Source organism: Argopecten irradians, chromosome 15, assembly GCF_041381155.1.
Source record: "Argopecten irradians isolate NY chromosome 15, Ai_NY, whole genome shotgun sequence".
Classification (NCBI taxonomy): Eukaryota; Metazoa; Mollusca; class Bivalvia; order Pectinida; family Pectinidae; genus Argopecten; species Argopecten irradians.
The window spans coordinates 26,613,933-26,635,518 of record NC_091148.1 but is presented as its reverse complement, the minus strand read 5'-3'; the positions used below and the strand labels follow the sequence as shown (position 1 = coordinate 26,635,518).

The 21,586-nt window shown below is 35.6% G+C and overlaps 2 protein-coding genes across 6 annotated transcripts in view; both read right to left on the bottom strand.

Annotated features, from left to right (window-relative positions):
• LOC138308559 (diacylglycerol kinase theta-like) overlaps positions 1-21,586 on the bottom strand; it is a 61,440-nt gene that overhangs the window by 12,391 nt on the left and 27,463 nt on the right. For 4 of the 5 annotated variants that reach the window (XM_069249604.1, XM_069249603.1, XM_069249605.1 and 1 more), the window contains exons 7-13: positions 18,190-18,306; positions 7,325-7,495; positions 6,312-6,465; positions 5,937-6,027; positions 4,760-4,873; positions 701-851; positions 50-207 (exon numbers count right to left, since the gene is read on the bottom strand). In XM_069249604.1, the coding sequence (XP_069105705.1) occupies positions 50-207; positions 701-851; positions 4,760-4,873; positions 5,937-6,027; positions 6,312-6,465; positions 7,325-7,495; positions 18,190-18,306 (956 nt within the window). The remainder of the gene's footprint in view (positions 1-49; positions 208-700; positions 852-4,759; positions 4,874-5,936; positions 6,028-6,311; positions 6,466-7,324; positions 7,496-18,189; positions 18,307-21,586) is intronic. The other variant, XM_069249607.1, reaches the window with a different exon arrangement.
• On the bottom strand, positions 10,213-12,834 carry LOC138308561 (piggyBac transposable element-derived protein 4-like). Its single transcript, XM_069249608.1, has one exon. The coding sequence runs from the start codon at positions 12,562-12,564 to the stop codon at positions 10,741-10,743; it is 1,824 nt and encodes a 607-aa protein (XP_069105709.1). The 5' UTR covers positions 12,565-12,834; the 3' UTR covers positions 10,213-10,740.

Genomic DNA, 21,586 nt, shown 5'->3' with positions numbered 1-21,586 from the left:
TAAATGTAAGGATTTAATAGAACCAACAAGATTTTAGGACAATTGTTACCTGAATGTTAGGAAGTAATAGAACAAGTAGTGGTTTTTCATCGAACACCGAGTCCTGTAAGATATTGAACACACGGGAAGCCTTTTCCGAGTTTGTGTAGACTAGAACCAGGGCTCCGTATTCGTAGTAGATTACATCAAACTGGTTCCATTTATTTCCTGAACAAAAGTCAATAATTTATATTTTAGTCTCCTTAATATCTTGTATTCCTGTCGTGAAATCTTGAAGAATGTGATTAAATCTGATTACAGATGTAATATCTGTGTTCCCCCAGAAATCTTGGAAAACTAGAAAGCATGGGCATCAAAATCAAAAACAAATGAATTCATAAGGACATCTTTTAATCAATCCTCATTACCTTGCTAATTAGGAAAAATGCAGAAACTTGAGGGTTCAACCAGATCAAGGTTTCAACAGCGAGCTCTAAATTTTCTGGGTACTAAAATACAGACATACCTGCAAAAGTCATTTGTCCATTATAGACCTTTATTTGTCCAATGGTTGGGCTTTGTAGACAGGTTTCACCTTATGACAAGCATTAACTAATTCATCCCTGAAATATCATAATGGACTGGCCTAGTCTTTGATGTAGAAGGGCCTAAAATGTGTGTTCAGGGATGAATGAGTTAAGATAGTGAAGAGTAAACTCACCCTTGCCCACGATGTCGAGAAGGATTTTTTCATACTGTCGTTGAGACAGTCCCGTGGGGAGGTTACCCACAAACATGGAGATAGCAGGCCCATGGGGGTCCTCTCTTTGTTGGAGGTAAAACCGCGTCATACGGTTCTGTCGCAGCGAATCCTGAAATCAAAACAACATTAACTCCATAAAGGGAAACAACTGTCAATTTGGTAGTAAAACACTGGTTTCATTTTGTTAATGTTTTTTGAATGAGACCATATTTATTGTATTTGTCATTCATTCTGTTTTATCTGCCTAAAAAATTCATCATTCACATCATCAAAACATTCAACGGTGAATTATTGGATTATTGATACCCTTGTGTTTGGAACTTTCATGAAAGACATTAAAAAGGTGATTTTTTAATATTTAAGATACAGGTACACCAAGCTACAAGGGGGTATAACTCTGACTTACCTTCCTACTCTATGAATTGCCATGATTTTCAGACATTTCCAGTGGACATAACACTGACTTCCTACTCTATGAGTTGCCATGATTTTCAGACATTTCCAGGGGACATAACACTGACTTCCTACTCTATGAGTTGCCATGATTTTTAGACATTTCCAGGGGACATAACACTGACTTCCTACTCTATGAGTTGCCATGATTTTTAGACATTTCCAGGGGACATAACACTGACTTCCTACTCTATGAGTTGCCATGATTTTTAGACATTTCCAGGGGACATAACACTGACTTCCTACTCTATGAGTTGCCATGATTTTTAGACATTTCCAGGGGACATAACACTGACTTCCTACTCTATGAGTTGCCATGATTTTTAGACATTTCCAGGGGACATAACACTGACTTCCTACTCTATGAGTTGCCATGATTTTCAGACATTTCCAGGGGACATAACACTGACTTCCTACTTTATAAGTTGCCATGATTTTCAGACATTTCCAGGGGACATAACTCTGACTTCCTACTTTATGAGTTGCCATGATTTTCAGACATTTCCAGGGGACATAACACTGACTTCCTACTCTATGAGTTGCCATGATTTTTAGACATTTCCAGGGGACATAACACTGACTTCCTACTCTATGAGTTGCCATGATTTTCAGACATTTCCAGGGGACATAACACTGACTTCCTACTCTATGAGTTGCCATGATTTTCAGACATTTCCAGGGGACATAACTCTGACTTCCTACTTTTATAAGTTGCCATGATTTTCAGACATTTCCAGGGGATATACCTCGGACTTACCTTCCTACTCTGTTGTATGAGTTGCCATGGTTTTTCTGACTTTTCCAGGACATTCATAATCTATGAGTTGCCATGATTTTTGACATTTTCCAGGGGACATTACACTGACTTCCATACTCTAATGAGCTTGCCATGATTTTCAGACATTTCCAGGGGACATAACACTGACTTCCTACTCTAATTGAGTTGCCATGATTTTTCAGACATTTCCCAGGGGACATAACTCTGACTTCCTACTTTAGAAGTTTGCCATGATTTTCAGACATTTCCAGGGGACATAACACCTGACTTCCTACTTTATGAAATTTGCCATGATTTTTATACATTTCCCAGGGGACATAACACTGACTACCTTCCTACTGTATGAGTTTGCCATGATTTCATACAGACATTTCCGGGGACATAACACTGACTTCCTACTCTATGAGTTGCCATGTATTTTTAGGACATTTCCAGGTGGACATAACACTGACTTCCTACTCTATGAGTGCCATGATTTTATAGACGGATTTCCAGGGGATGACATAAACACTGACATTCCTACTCTATGAGTTGCCATGATTTTCAGGACATTTCCGGGGACATAACACTGACTTCCTACTCTAGCTGAGTTGCCATGATTTTTAGACATTTCCAGGGGACATAACACTGACTTCACTACTCTATGATCGTTGCCCAATTGATTTTTTAGAACATTTCCAGGTGGACATTAACACTGACTCTCCTACTCTTTGAGTTTTGCCATGATTTTTAGACATTTCCAGTGGGACATAACATCTGACTTCCTTCTCACTCTATGAGTTGCCATGATTTTTTAGACATTTCCAGGGGACATAACACTGACTTCCTACTCTATTGAGTTGCCCAGATTTTCAGACATTTCCCAGGGGACAAATAACACTGACTTCCTACTCTATGAGTTGCCATGATTTTATAGACATTTCCAGGGGACATAACACTGACTTCCTACTCTATGAGTTGCCATGATTTTTAGACATTTCCAGGGGGACATAACTCTGACTTCCCCTACTCTATGAGTTGCCTATGATTTTCAGACATTTCCGGGGGAGATAACTACTGACTTCCTACTCTATGAGTTGGCTCATGATTTTCAGACATTTCCAGGGGGACATAACTCTGACTTCCTACTCTATGAGGTTTGCCATGATTTTCAGAATTTCCGGGGGGACAATAACTCATGACACTTCCTACTCTTTCCAGGGTTGCCACAGATTTTTAGCATTTTCAGGGGACATAACTCTGACTTCCTACTCTAACACTATGAGTTGCCATGATTTTTAGACATTTCCAGGGTAGACATATAACCTCTGACTTCCTACTCTATGAGTTGAGAAATGCTTTCATGATTTGCTCTGTTAGACATTTCCAGGGGACATAACACTGACATTCACTTTACTCTATGAGTTGCCATGATTTTCAGACATCCATTTCCATGGGACATAACACTGACTTCCTACTCTAGTTTGCCATGAGTTGGGGGATCATAACATGATTTTTTAGAGTTGCATTTCCAGGGGACAATATACACTGACTTCGATCTACTCTATAGTTGGCATGATTTTGTAGACATATTCCAGGGGTACATAACCACTGACATCTTACTCTATGAGTTGCCCATGATTTTTAGACATTTCCAGGGGACATAACACTGACTTCCTACTCTATGAGTTGCCATGATTTTTAGACATTTCCCAGGGGACATAAACCTCTGACTTCCTACTCTATGAGTTGCCATGATTTTTTAGACATTTCCAGGGTACATATCTCTGACTTCCTACTCTATGGAGCTTAGTTCATGATCTTTAGACTTACCTACTACTGATTTTTAGACATATGAGTTGCCATGATGAATTTTTCCAGACATTTCCAGGGACATAACACTGACTTTCCTACTCTATGAGTTGCCATGATTTTAGATTTTTCCTACTCCTAGACATTTCCAGTGGGACATAACACTGACTGACTTCCTACCTTCCAGGGGACATACTCTATGAGTTGCCATGATTTTCCAGACATTTCCAGGGGACATAACTCTGACTTCCTACTCTATGAGTTGCCACATTGTTTTCAGACATTTCCAGGGGACATAACTCTGACTTCCTACTCAATGAGTTGCCATGATTTTTAGACATTTCCAGGGGACATAACTCTGACTTCCTACTCTATGAGTTGCCATGATTTTTCAGACATTTCCAGGGGACATAACTCTGACTTCCTACTCTATGAGTTGCCATGATTTTCAGACATTTCCAGGGGACATAACACTGACTTCCTACTCTATGAGTTGCCATGATTTTCAGACATTTCCAGGGGACATAATTCTGACTTCCTACTTTATGAGTTGCCATGATTTTCAGACATTTCCAGGGGACATAACTCTGACTTCCTACTTTATAAGTTGCCATGATTTTTAGACATTTCCAGGGGACATAACACTGACTTCCTACTCTATGAGTTGCCATGATTTTCAGACATTTCCAGGGGACATAACACTGACTTCCTACTCTATGAGTTGCCATGATTTTCAGACATTTCCAGGGGACATAACACTGACTTCCTACTCTATGAGTTGCCATGATTTTCAGACATTTCCAGGGGACATAACTCTGACTTCCTACTTTATAAGTTGCCATGATTTTCAGACATTTCCAGGGGACATAACTCTGACTTCCTACTTTATAAGTTGCCATGATTTTCAGACATTTCTAGGGGACATACCTCTGACTTCCTACTTTATAAGTTGCCATGATTTTCAAACATTTCCAGGGGATATACATCGGACTTACCTTCCTACTCTGTTGTATGAGTTGCCATGGTTTTTCTGACTTTTCCAGGTGTTTCTCAGAGACACCTTTGTCCAAGAGAACCTCAATCAGACTAAAGTTTTCAGGATACACATCCTAATAAATCAAAACAAATACAGAAATGAATTCCTGATTCTGATTTACTGATTCTGCAACAAAATTCATATTTGAAACGGTTTTTGATACAAAATATTTTTCTTATGCATTTGAAATCATTTATGGATTATAGATTACAGTAAATGACAAAGCATTCAATATAAAATAATATTATCTATTTGACTAAAAGTTTATATGATGGGATATTATACATAAACTTCACCTCTATCAACAACAAAAACCTTAAGTTTATAAGGAGGAGTACGCTGGACAAATTTGTGTTAGACAGACGGACGGACAGGCAGACGGACAGATTGACAATCCAATTCCAGTATTCCTCCCCCCTTCCCTTAACTTTGTTGCAGGAGGTATAACAACAAGAGGCCCATGGACCTTAACAGACATCTGACTATTGGCACAAAACAAATATAGTCACAGTATACAATGGTGGCTAACAATTAAGGCAATACAGCAGACCCCTTATTTATGCTACATGCCCAAGATTAGTACTCAAGGCCTCTTAGTTATTCACAAGAATTTGTTTAAAGATTTTAGCCAATTTGACCCCTGTGAACTTGAATGAAGGTCAAGGTCATTCATTTGAACAAATTATGTAGCCATTCCTCCCAGCATGTCAAAGGCCTAATACCAGGTCTCTAGGTCTCCTAGTTATTCTCAAGCAGTTGTTAAAAGATTTTAGCCGATTTGACCCCTTTGAACTTGCATGATGGTCAAGGTCATTCATTTGAGCAAACTTGGTAGCCCTTCATCCCAGCATGCTACATGCCCAATATCAGTATCCTGGGCCTTCTGGTTCTTGATAAGAAGTAGTTTTAAGATTTTAGCCTTTTTAACCCCTGTGATCTTAAATGATGATCAAGGTCATTCATTTGAACAAACTTGGTAGCCCTTCATCCCAGCATGCTACAGGCCAAATATCAGTACTGAATGAAACGTTTACGGATGGCGGACGGCGCATGACGACGGACGGTGCATGATAACAACAGGTCATCCTGACCCTTTGGGTCAGATGACCTAAAAACCAAAACTATATTTTACTTACATGTAACCCAAATTTTCTGAGAGCAATTTTGATAACTTCCTCAGATGTGGTATCTTTTGTAACTTCAATAACCTTATACGGAGCAGACACCCTGAAACAGATTAGTCGGTACAATATTTTTCTCATGCAGAAGACATTTATATGTAGATATGTGAGGATAAGACACTCATACCATATGGTAAGACATTCATATGTAGATATGTGAGGATAAGACTCTCATACTATATGGTAAGTCATACATATGTAGATATGAGGATAGGACTCTCATACCACATGATAAGACGGTCATATGTAGATATGAGGATAGTACTTTAGATATTCCACAAGCTACAAGACCTGAAATCAGATTGAAACTCTTTAGTTTCCCACACTCACCGTAATCCCCCGGGGTAGATCTTGAGGTGGCCCTTCTCTGGGTCGCGATCCTTGTACCGGAGGAAGATGGAGGGGCGTTTGCCGTCCGGTGTTTTGAGTTGTTGTCGGATGGGACTGTTTTCCTCGAGTTCCCGCTCACCTGAAACATTCAGGGCTACTCACCATTTGAATCTTATCATAGATTTCGCAAAGTTGTAATGTAAACAAACTTTATATTCTCGATACTGTAAATGTAGTTATTTTAACGGTAGTTTATTTAGCCTTTTATGCGCTGTCTTTGAAGTGCTAATACATATACAGCACAAGATCTTGTAAAAGGGTATTTCCAGTATTGAACCACCAAGCTTAATGACTGTAAATTGTGTAATAATTACTCTTTTTCATTACATTTTTTAGTTTTAAATATACAGTTCTATGGTAAAAAAAATTGTGTAATATTTTTCACATGAGTGTCACACAAAATTGACCAATCAGAACACAGCATTTACTGTGAAGATATGGTTTTGGTGTGAAAATATTTTTTTGAAATTTCAAACCAAAAATATAATATTATGTGAATCTTTGCTATTAATTTTTTTAGTTTCGGTGTAGTTGCTGGATCATAAATAACCTACATTAGTTTATCTATTGTAGTTTCTTCAAAATTTGTGTTCCTTAAGTGGAACTATAAAATTAGTGAGCGGGGAATTCTTGGCTAGGTAATTGAAATAAATATATTGGTATCAGTTGGCCTAGTGTAGACCTAGAGCACAGACATAAACATGAAATACATAGAATATTCCTTGTTTCTTGATGAAAAACAATTATGTTTCATCTTGTGAGGTGGAAACTTTAATATTTTTCACTCCTGCTTTGCTCTGATGAAAAAAGTTTCAACCCTCGCCGATGAAATATAAGTGTGATTCATCCAGAAACAAGAAACTATGTAACATATTTTTATCACTACTGTATTCATTTCATAAAATTTCACTTCATATCATCACATATAGATTTAACATCACATATAGACTTACCAAACTCGGAAGCCTCCGACACGTAGTAATTCTTGGGATCATCAGATATATGGAATGTTTTGAGGGCAGCTTCCAGGATGGCCTGAGCTGGGGCATTCTTCGCTACAGATATTGTACGGTACATTCTCTTCCTCATGGACGAGTTCCCATCAAATACTCGGATAATCTCAGCTACAAAACAAACATCATACTGTCATTCGTCAAATACTCGGATAATCTCAGCTACAAAACAAACATCATACTATCACTTGTCAAAACACTCGGATAATCTCAGTAAAAAAAACATCATCACTCTCAAATACTCGGATAATCTCAGTACAAAACAAACATCATACTGTCACTCGTCAAATACTCGGATAATCTCAGCTACAAAACAAACATCATACTGTCACTCGTCAAATACTCGGATAATCTCAGCTACAAAACAAACATCATACTGTCACTCGTCAAATACTCGGATAATCTCAGCTACAAAACAAACATCATACTGTCACTCGTCAAATACTCGGATAATCTCAGCTACAAAACAAACATCATACTGTCACTCGTCAAATACTCGGATAATCTCAGCTACAAAACAAACATCATACTGTCACATGTTAAATACTCGGATAATCTCAGCTACAAAACAAACATCATACTGTCACTCGTCAAATACTCGGATAATCTCAGCTACAAAACAAACATCATACTGTCACATGTTAAATACTCGGATAATCTCAGCTACAAAACAAACATCATACTGTCACTCGTCAAATACTCGGATAATCTCAGCTACAAAACAAACATCATACTGTCACTCGTCAAATACTCGGATAATCTCAGCTACAAAACAAACATCATACTGTCACATGTTAAATACTCGGATAATCTCAGCTACAAAACAAACATCATACTGTCACTCGTCAAATACTCGGATAATCTCAGATACAAAACAAACATCATACTGTCACTGGTTAAATACTCGGATAATCTCAGCTACAAAACAAATATCATACTGTCACATGTTAAATACTCGGATAATCTCAGATACAAAACAAACATCATACTGTCACTCGTCAAATACTCGGATAATCTCAGCTACAAAACAAACATCATACTGTCACATGTTACAGTACCTGAACTGTTTAACGTTCCCGGCTAACGCAAACGCAACGCAAAAAATCTGTCCGTTAGCTAACGCTAACGATTGCTAACACTAACGATTAACGATTAACGATTAACGCAATACCGGCTACCGATTAACGGTTAACGCAAAACGAAACGGCTAGCATACACCGGAAATACCATTGTTATAATCACGGAAACGGCTTGACGGTAAATAAATTACGGATCTTGACGTTCTGAAATACAAACGAAAGTATAAGAAGTTTCTGTATACCATATGGACACGATGAGGTCAAAGACGACAGTTCTCAATACGAAGTTTCCACTTTACAGTTACAAAATGTACGTTTACAAAATGAATTACATGTGCAACTGTATGTAAGAAAGAACAGTATTATTCTAAAGTGTCTCATTTACCCGGTATTTTAAGAAATAACAAATTATTACAACATCTCTTTACTGATAATAACACAATGAAGTCAAACACGACTGTATTCGATACAAAGTTTCCACTTTACAAGTAAGTTTTCAAATTACGTGTACAATAGTATGTATTAAGAGAGAATTGTATTATTGTAAGTGTCATATTTATCCGATATTTTTAAGAAATTACAAACAAATTGTAACAACACTTTATTGACAATATTACCGTCACAATGTCATAATTTTAGTGAAGCGATCAGGCGTATACCGGTACTTTAAATAGTATCATGGCATTGAAATGACGAATAAAAAGATTTTAACATAAACACATTTAAAACTCATTACATCAAATTTCCATTTATATGCTTGATTTCTATTATCGATATTTCATTACTCAACGATTGTAATAAGTAACATTTTATAGTGTTTCCCGCATCAATCACAAGTTTAAATTTGTTTTATTTTTCAGATTGTCGAAAGGCTCTTCCGGTTACCATGGAAAATGTATTCTCGGAATATTTTTTCATGACGGGATTATATTACTAGGGTGTGCATTCATGATCATATATATACAGTATATATGTACATAAAAGCTTATTGCTTACAATTGACTAGGTATCGATTTTAGGGTCGCACATGTACATTTACAAATGTACGTACAAGATTGAACATTTGAATTCGTGTTTCGTCATTTGCAGTTCTCTCATTTTATAGTTCATGCATATAATAAAGATATAAAGAATGAAAATATTTCACTTCCAGTTATCTATATTCAAATTAAGTCAATTATGCATATCATTGATGACAACGACGGTGAAGATAGTGATGCATATGCATATATGTACATTTATATATACACGTATACCGAAGATTACGTTTACGTAGAAAAATTGTATTTGTAACCGGTGTAAGAAATAATGTTATTTGATCACATTTCACATGAAGCAACTCTGCAATTAACCGTTACAAATTTCACAAATTATTTATTCGTACAATGTATAAGTGTAATAAGCTAATTCATTCCAACGTAATCTATAGAAAAGCATATTGTAAACATCAAAACTTTGAAATAAGACAGTACGTGAAATGTACTGTCACATTGTACGGGGCACAGGTAAGTTGGGTATTAAGTTAATCTCCCTCCCAAGAAGGTGTTAATTACAGGTGAACTCCGCCCGTGGCCAGCGACAGGGGGTCGACACAAGGTAACACCTGTCGTGACCTAAATACATGTACAGGTAAAATATCCGTGCTCGTCACGCTGGGAATTGAAGAGATTCCAGGTACAAATAACAACGAGCACATGTGAGAAGGTGACTGTCCAATTTTTATTGATATATTATTTGTATACCTTAACCCTTTAAGCGCTATATACTCTTACTATATAAGGGGCCTTACTGTTGAATTAATTTGAGGAAATACAGAAATTATGAATACCTTTATTTAATGTTTAATAACATTTTTTCCTTGCCATTTTCAATAATAGACATATATACAAATTTTGTTCAGTAGATGTTTAGGTTTACATAGATGGTAAAATTGTCTCTAAAAATTTTTCAGGTAAGGATTTACAGGTAAAAATTACAGGTAAATAAATATATTTCCTTCAAAATTCCATAAAGTAGGAATATTTACAATGTAAATCACCTTACTATCATTCTTTATTCCTGTTCTATACCAAGGAATACAATTCATTAGTTTTGGTGATTAATTGATTCAAATTTCAGGTGTGAACAGGTAAATCATAGCTCTAATTGACAGGTAAACATTGTCATTGAATTATGAAATAAAACTAATTATGTTGTAAATTCTGACTTTGTGATTATTATTTCACACATTTCTTGTGAGTTTACCTGTTCTGAAGGACTGATACAGGAGGTAGATATTTAATCAGAGTCCTCGTTAGCAGCAGGTAATAATACCTGGCGATAATTTACATAGGTATGGAAAGCTTTGAAGCAATCTGGAACGCACAATGCCACCTGGCAGGTGTTACACTGGAAAGAAGTTTGTTTTCTTTTAGTTCTTTCTCTGTCCTTTTTCTTTACATTGCATGCCTTACATTCCCGTAGAGGGCGTGCACGTTTAGCACCTGGAGTTGCAGGTACGTACTCAGGTAGGTGTTGTCCAACAAGACGAGCTGGTAGCTCCCCAAGAACTTTCCTTCCTCTCTTGGCTGGCCTGGCAGCTACTCCACCTGCTTCCACAAGGGAACGTACAGTAGACAGTCGGAAGTCAAAGTGTGATTTCTTTTTTACATCAGGTGAAAATTTTTTATACAATTGATAGGCATTTACAATGCAAACGTTTACCAGGTGAAAAAACAACTTTCTCCACCATTTTTTTGTTTTACGAAGAATTGAGTTATAATTGTTGAGCTGGTCACTGAGATCTACACCTCCCATATGTTTTATGTAGTCTACAACACATGTTGGTTTTGTAATAGGTGTATTGGTTTTCGGATCAGTTTTATTCAAGACTGCTACCTGCGGCTCATGAAAATTTGATAACATGTGTACGTCTCGTTTATCATGAAATTTTATGACAAGAAGATTGTCTTTTTGACGAAAGATACACTGTCCTTGTAAGAGTTTTCTGTTTTTACGTTTTATAGCAACGGGTACGCCTTTCCTATTTGTGCGAAGTGTCCCACATGCGTATGTGTTCATGTGTTCTAGTTCATCAAATAATTCTGGCGAATTATAGTAGTTGTCCAGGTAAACCCTGTGACCTTTGTCTAAACAACCACACCTGGCCAATAAACCTATCACCGTTTTAGTGGTTTCAGATAATTCTTCATCAAGCCCAAGTTCCTCACAATAAACACTTGTTGCTCTGTTGTTTTTACCTACATACACATCATATCCGACACAATAACCACTGTCAGCCTCACATACCTGGTAAAGTTTTATCCCAAATTTACAGGGTTTAGCAGGGTTGTAAACTTTAAACCTAAGTCTCCCTTTCCAGGGACATGTTGCCTCATCAAAAGATAAATTTTCTGCAGGAGAATACACATCTATAAATGCATTTAATGTTTGTTGAATCATGGGTCTTATTTTATGCAAAGGATCGTAGCCAGGTTGCCCAGGTGGTATGAAGGTATCGTTATCACACAGGTGTAAGTTTGAGAGAATATTTTGGAAGCGATCTTTAGACATCTTGTCTCCGAAAAATGGAGTAAAAATAACGTCCTCAGTTGCCCAGTAAGTATCTATATCGGACTTATGGACCAATCCCATCGCTATTACCAGACCAAAAAATACTTTGATCTCCTCGAGTGACACTGGTTTCCACTTTGAGATACGCGAGTGATTTCCCTGACGACCTTGATTTTTTTTGCGGTCAGCATATAAATTTGTTTGTTGGACAACAATATTTAAAAAATCGTCATTTAGAAATAATTGAAAAAAATCTATAGGCTCTTGATTTTCCATATTGACATTAAGTTTTGATTCCCCTGTAAACGGTGCACATAAAGGTGGCCCCGATGATTTCGTCCAACCCTCCGCTTTGTCCGAGTTGTCTTCGTCGTCATTCTCGGGCGAGAAATCATCCATATCAATGTGAGCAATTACCGCTCCATTCCTTACAATGTCCTCAGGTCCAAAACCTTCAAAATCAGGTTCACTGTCACTATTTTCATTGAAGATATTTTCAATATTATCGTCTTCGTCACTGTCCCAGTCCGAGTCAAAAGCGGCCGCCATGATTGAATTTACTATTTGTTTACGTTCGATATCGGGGCCTGTTCAACAGAGCATATCGTAGTACTCCTGCCGAGTTTATCAGTACACACACGCTGTTATGCTAGTTTGGGGCCTAAACAACCAATCAGAGTCGTTTTTATTTATAAACATGTGGATGGGAAATACCTACGAGCCGTGTGAAAAATTTTGTCAACAGAACGACATTTGCGGTGACCAACATTACGAGACCGATACTAGCGGAACGACATTTGCGGTGACAAGCGCTTAAAGGGTTAATTAGCCAGGGTCATAATACATGTGAAGGCTTACAATGTAACGTACCTGCACAGTTCGAGTAGGTATACTCGTACATTACGAACATTATTGTATGTAAAGAAATGCGAACGTGTACATCTTTTTATTCCCTTTTCCATTTTCATATAAATACGAGTACTTATTAATTGCGTTTAAATAATATGTACATGTAGATGCCAAATCTCACCTCTTCCCGTGTTCAAACTCGTCACGTTAATGAATTTTAAACTTCACGAATTTATTTACAAATCTCCCGAGTCTTTTTTCTTTTTTTGCGTTCTTCGTACATTGATAATATTTAATATAACAAGAACAATATTATGCAGCGTGTCTGTAATAACGTTTTTATATTTTTATTATCTGTTTTAGCTATTTTCTTGCATAATCTTTCAGTTGTCGTGGATTTTTTCTAAAATAATGCTTTTGACATTAATGTTCTGTAAGACATGTTCATTAATATTTGAATTGCTTTCGCAGAAATAATAATAACAGCTAGAAACATATATGATATATGTTTCTGATAATAATAATATAAAAAGGGAAAATCACATTAAGTTTTGATAATTAATACATTTATTATTTCTGTAAATTGACTGATGAATGATTTAAATACGAAGTATTTCAGAACGTTTTAACAGATCGGAGCGCCATGTATACGATCTTGTTACTGTACATATTTTTATTTCAACCACCTCTAACAAATATATATACAACCAAAAGAGATATAAAATTCAATACAATACACTTTATTTGTTATTTCATAGATGTTATAATGATCGCTTCTACACGAAGCGGTAAACGTAATATCTTAGGAGAAAAGTAATGAACATTAAATCCGGATCGTCAAAGCGTCTCACCGGCATTTGGTTCTATTTTTAGTGGTTAACGTTAGCGGAAGTGGATCCTGCTAACGATTAACGCAAACGATTTCTAACGCAAACGATTATAAACGCAACTAACGATTAACGATTGCTAACGCAAACGATAACGATTAACGATAAACGATTGCTAACGCTAACGATTGCTAACGGAAATAACGCAAACGCAAACGAAACGCAAATTTGGGAACGTTAAACGGTTCAGGTACTGTAAATACTCGAATAATCTCAGATACAAAACAAACATCATACTGTCACATGTTAAATACTCGGATAATCTCAGCTACAAAACAACCTTCATACTGTCACTCGTCAAATACTCGGATAATCTCAGCTAAGAAACAAACATCATACTGTTAGTCGTCAAATACTCGGATAATCTCAGCTACAAAACAAACATCATACTGTCACATGTCAAATACTCGGATAATCTCAGCTACAAAACAAACATCATACTGTCACATGTCAAATACTCGGATAATCTCAGCTACAAAACAATCATCATACTGTCATCCATCAGATACTCAGATAATCTCAGCTACAAAACAAATGTTTCATACTCTCATTCGTCAAGTACTCGGATAATCTCCGCTAAAAAAACCAAATATCATACTGTCACACGTCAAATACTCAGATATTCTTGGCTAAAAAGCATACATCATACTGTCATATATATATATATAAAGTGTTCTGTATGTAGAGTGCCATTAATGACAATCATAGTCTACAATCACACATGTATAGGTTCATATGTTCAGATACAAGCACAGCTAGCTAGGTATAAACTGAAGTTTTCGACTTCCTCAAATCACTTTCCCTAGATGTAAGACACAATAAGGTCAGACTCCCTAGAGATAAGCTTGACATCAAACTCGTCCAGTGTACTAACAACATTATCTCAATGAAGACACCAAATATCACTCACCTAGACACATTATACTGATATTAAAGTGCTATATCACTGAAATGTACCGAGGACACCAAATATCACTCACCTAGACACATTATACTGATATTATAGTGCTTTATTATATGACTGGTGCTTATGCTGTATTTTGATTGGCCAATAAGTTTCTCAGAAGTATTCATCAACTGTGATATCAACCCCGAAATCGGCGGCAAAAAGCATGCGAGGTTACTGGACTCAGTCCAGATACCTCTCGCGAGTCCAGTAACCTGTGTCAAAAATAGATCGAGGAAAACTCCCTTGAAATGTGACGTCATAATCACTTTTGACGTCAAGTCGTACCCAAATATAGCGTAACAGGAGTTTCCCTCATTCAATGACGTTGGGATAATCTATTGTGACGTCAATATTATAGTCGGCAACATATATGGCGGAAGGCAGCAAGTTTACTATGATCAACGGTGACAACTGCAAACTTCAATTTATGGAAAACGTTCAAAAAATGCCAGACGGGCTGCAGTTGATACAATATTCCAGTTCTACCAGTCTAAAACCGTTAGCAAGAAGCATATGGATATTTACCATATACTACATGTAATTGCTTTTGTAAACAGAAAGTTTGCAAATATCATCTTTTTTTTTGTAGATTTAAAAGTCTTTTTGAAGAGCCGGCTTAATATCATGTAAGTGTCATATAATAAAACAGTTATCGACCTATTTTCAGGTGGATACGGTGAGTTATCAACCCTCGAAAATGATATAACCCTCAGCCTCCGGCCTCAGGATATATATCTTACTCGGGTTGATAACTCACCGTATCCACCTGAAAATAGGTTGATAATTGTATAATATCACTGAAACGTACTGACGACACCAAACATCACTCACCTAGACATATTATACTGATATTATAGTGCTATATCTCTGAAATGTACTGACGACACCAAACATCACTCACCTAGACACATTATACTGATATCATAGTGCTATATCACTGAAATGTACTGACGACACCAAACATCACTCACCTAGACACATTATACTGATATCATAGAGCTATATCACTGAAATGTACTGACAACACCAAACATCACTCACCTAGACACATGATACTGATATTATAGAGCTATAACACTGAAATGTACTGACGACACCAAACATCACTCACCTAGACATATTATACTGATAATATAGTGCTATATCACTGAAATGTACTGACGGCACCAAACATCACTCACCTAGACACATTGTACTGATAATATAGTGTTATATCACTGAAATGTACTGACGACACCAAACATCACTCACCTAGACATATTATATCTGATATTATAGTGCTATATCACTGAAATGTACTGAACACAACATCACTCACCTAGACACATTATACTGATATCATAGTGCATATCACTGAAATGTACTGACGACAAACATCACTCACCTAGATATTATACTGATATTATAGTGCTATATCACTGAAATGTACTGACGACACCAAACATCACTCACCTAGACACATTATACTGATATTATAGTGCTATATCACTGAAATGTACTGACGACACCAAACATCACTCACCTTGACACATTATACTGATATTATAGTGCTATATCACTGAAATGTACTGACGACACCAAACATCACTCACCTAGACATATTATACTGATATTATAGTGCTATATCACTGAAATGTACTGACGGCACCAAACATCACTCACCTAGACATATTATACTGATATTATAGTGCTATATCACTGAAATGTACTGACGACACCAAACATCACTCACCTAGACACATTATACTGATATTATAGTGCTATATCACTGAAATGTACTGACGACACCAAACATCACTCACCTAGACACATTATACTGATATTATAGTGCTATATCACTGAAATGTACTGACGACACCAAACATCACTCACCTAGACACATTATACTGATAATATAGTGCTATATCACTGAAATGTACTGACGACACCAAACATCACTCACCTAGACACATTATACTGATACTATAGTGCTATATCACTGAAATGTACTGACACCAAACATCACTCACCTAGACACATTATACTGATATCATAGTGCTATATCACTGAAATGTACTGACGACACCAAACATCACTCACCTAGACACATTATACTGATATCATAGTGCTATATCACTGAAATGTACTGACGACACCAAACATCACTCACCTAGACACATTATACTGATATTATAGTGTTATATCACTGAAATGTACTGACGACACCAAACATCACTCACCTAGACATATTATACTGATATTATAGTGCTATATCACTGAAATGTACTGACGACACCAAACATCACTCACCTAGACACATTGTACTGATATTATAGTGCTATATCACTGAAATGTACTGACGACACCAAACATCACTCACCTAGATACATTATACTGATATTATAGTGCTATATCACTGAAATGTACTGACGACACCAAACATCACTCACCTAGACACATTATACTGATAATATAGTGCTATATCACTGAAATGTACTGACGACACCAAACATCACTCACCTAGACACATGATACTGATATCATAGTGCTATATCACTGAAATGTACTGACGACACCAAACATCACTCACCTAGACACATTGTACTGATAATATAGTGTTATATCACTGAAATGTACTGACGACACCAAACATCACTTACCTAGACACATTATACTGATATTATAGTGCGATATCACTGAAATTTACTGACGACACCAAACATCACTCACCTAGACACATTGTACTGATAATATAGTGCTATATCACTGAAATGTACTGACGACACCAAACATCACTCATCTAGACATATTATACTGATATTATAGTGCTATATCACTGAAATGTACTGAGGACACCAAACATCACTCACCTAGACATATTATACTGATATTATAGTGCTATATCACTGAAATGTACTGACACACCAAACATCACTCACCTAGACACATTATACTGATATCATAGTGCTATATCACTGAAATGTACTGAGGACATCAAACATCACTCACCTAGACACATTATACTGATATTATAGTGCTATATCACTGAAATGTACTGACGACACCAAACATCACTCACCTAGACACATTATACTGATATTATAGTGCTATATCACTGAAATGTACTGACGACACCAAACATCACTCACCTAGACACATTATACTGATATTATAGTGCTATATCACTGAAATGTACTGACGACACCAAACATCACTCACCTAGACACATTATACTGATATCATAGTGCTATATCACTGAAATGTACTGACGACACCAAACATCACTCACCTAGACACATTATACTGATATTATAGGGCTATATCACTGAAATGTACTGACGACACCAAACATCACTCACCTAGACACATTGTACTGATAATATAGTGTTATATCACTGAAATGTACTGACGACACCAAACATCACTTACCTAGACACATTATACTGATATTATAGTGCGATATCACTGAAATTTATTGAAATCTCCTATAGTAAATCTATAAGAACTTACATTCTGGGTCCCTCTCCTTGTCACGACTTTCCTTCTCCCTCGGTGAGCGGCGTTCCTTGTCCTCATCGTCATTTTTGGACTCTCCACTAGACGGCCATTCCTCAGATACAGTTCTCACTGAAAACAAGATCAGCTTGTCAAACTACTGTACACGTACTTATTTTAGCGCAGTTCATGCTGTCTTTGAAACAGTGATTCGTGTACAGCACTAAATTTTGTAAAAAGGATTTTCCATTATTGAACCAGCTAATTGTGTAGTTTACATCCACACTACTAAATCATACTTTACAATTTTTGTGCATTTGCACTAAAATTTCACTGCCTTAAAATAAGTATGATTAAAGATGCTCCACCGCTGACAGGGCATAAATGATATACACCATTTGAACAATAATTGGTATTTAATCATGTATATGGATGTGTTATTAATATCGAAAAATAACATAAAATAATTTATTTTACCTTTGGTGCATGCGTAATCATTACTTCATTCCATATAGGATATAGCGCCACGGCATTTTTTCGGGATGCAATTAATTATTTTTCATACTTTTAACTTGAATTAAAATTAGTAGCTCAAACTTTCAAAGGTCGTAATGGTGTAAAGTAAGTAACTTTTGTAACTGAAGAAAAATACTAAATTGTCTGCTCCTGTTTTAAAAAGTGAAAAAATATCAATTTGTCAGCTATGGAGCAACTTTAAAACAGTATGTAAAATATAATAAATTGTATCCAATATTTATTTTTCAATAAGAAAGAAGCAGCTAATATCTAGATATTGTAGAATTTTCATTGTTTTATTTCTGGTGTCAAGTATCAAGCAAAATATTTATTTGTAAAAGGATGAACAAAAACCATTATCCAATTGTTTGTGCAACTTTCAGAAGTCATGTTTGCAGCAAAGACAAAATCAGCCAAAGAAAGAAAAATACAATAAGATAGCAATACATCCCACTTACCTGGTACAGCTGGTCCATGGGCAGCACAAACACAGAAGCATAACAATTACTGGGTAATTCATCAAGATAAGGTTATCTACTATATCATATTATATGTTTCTGCTTATCTCCCTTGACCCAGGTACACAGACAGAAACATAACAATTACTGGGTAATTATAAGGGTATATACTATATTATATTATATGCTTCTGCTTATCTCCCTTGATCCAGGTACACACAGACAGAAACATAACAATTACTGGGTAATTATAAGGGTATATACTATATTATATTATATGCTTCTGCTTATCTCCCTTGACCCAGGCACACACAGACAGAAACATAACAATTACTGGGTAATTATAAGGGTATATACTATATTATAGTACATGCTTCTGCTTATCTCCCTTGACCCAGGTACACACAGACAGAAACATAACAATTACTGGGTAATTAATGAAGTTAAATACTTTAGATTATCTCCCCTTACACAAACACAGAAACATAACAATTACTGGGTAATCAATCAAGTTAAAGGTATATCCTATATCATACTATGTATACTTTAGATTATCTCCCCTTACACAAATACAGAAACATAACAATTACTGGGTAATTAATCAAGTTAAAGGTATATCCTATATCATACTATGTATACTTTAGATTATCTCCCCTTACACAAACACAGAAACATAACAATTACTGGGTAATCAATCAAGTTAAAGGTATATCCTATATCATACTATGTATACTATAGATTATCTCCCCTTACACAAACACAGAAACATAACAATTACCGGGTAATTAATCAAGTTAAAGGTATATCCTATATCATACTATGTATACTTTAGATTATCTCCCCTTACACAAACACAGAAACATAACAATTACTGGGTAATTAATCAAGTTAAAGGTATATCCTATATCATACTATGTATACTTTAGATTATCTCCCCTTACACAAACACAGAAACATAACAATTACTGGGTAATTAATCAAGTTAAAGGTATATCCTATATCATACTATGTATACTTTAGATTATCTCCCCTTACACAAACACAGAAACATAACAATTACTTAGTAATCAATCAAGTTAAAGGTATATCCTATATCATACTATGTATACTATAGATTATCTCCCCTTACACAAACACAGAAACATAACAATTACTGGGTAATTAATCAAGTTAAAGGTATATCCTATATCATACTATGTATACTATAGATTATCTCCCCTTACACAAACACAGAAACATAACAATTACTGGGTAATTAATCAAGTAAAGTTATATCCTATATCATACTATGTATACTTTAGATTATCTCCCCTTACACAAACACAGAAACATAACAATTACTTAGTAATCAATCAAGTTAAAGGTATATCCTATATCATACTATGTATACTATAGATTATCTCCCCTTACACAAACACAGAAACATAACAATTACTGGGTAATTAATCAAGTTAAAGGTATATCCTATATCATACTATGTATACTATAGATTATCTCCCCTTACACAAACACAGAAACATAACAATTACTGGGTAATTAATCAAGTTAAAGGTATATCCTATATCATACTATGTATACTATAGATTATCTCCCCTTACACAAACACAGAAACATAACAATTACTGGGTAATCAATCAAGTTAAAGGTATATCCTATATCATACTATGTATACTATAGATTATCTCCCCTTAAACAAACACAGAAACATAACAATTAACTGGGTAATTAATCAAGTTAAAGGTATATCCTATATCATACTATGTATACTATAGATTATCTCCCCTTACACAAACACAGAAACATAACAATTACTGGGTAATTAATCAAGTTAAAGGTATATCCTATATCATACTATGTATACTATAGATTATCTCCCCTTAAACAAACACAGAAACATAACAATTAACTGGGTAATTAATCAAGTTAAAGGTATATCCTATATCATACTATGTATACTATAGATTATCTCCCCTTACACAAACACAGAAACATAACAATTACTGGGTAATTAATCAAGTTAAAGGTATATCCTATATCATACTATGTATACTATAGATTATCTCCCCTTACACAAACACAGAAACATAACAATTACTGGGTAATTAATCAAGTTAAAGGTATATCCTATATCATACTATGTATACTATAGATTATCTCCCCTTACACAAACACAGAAACATAACAATTACTGGGTAATCAATCAAGTTAAAGGTATATCCTATATCATACTATGTATACTATAGATTATCTCCCCTTAAACAAACACAGAAACATAACAATTAACTGGGTAATTAATCAAGTTAAAGGTATATCCTATATCATACTATGTATACTTTAGATTATCTCCCCTTACACAAACACAGAAACATAACAATTACTGGGTAATCAATCAAGTTAAAGGTATATCCTATATCATACTATGTATACTTTAGATTATC

Coding starts and splice junctions, on each gene's coding strand:
- LOC138308561 (XM_069249608.1), bottom strand. CDS start 12,564: ATGGCGGCCGCTTTTGACTCGGACTGGGACAGTGACGAAGACGATAAT.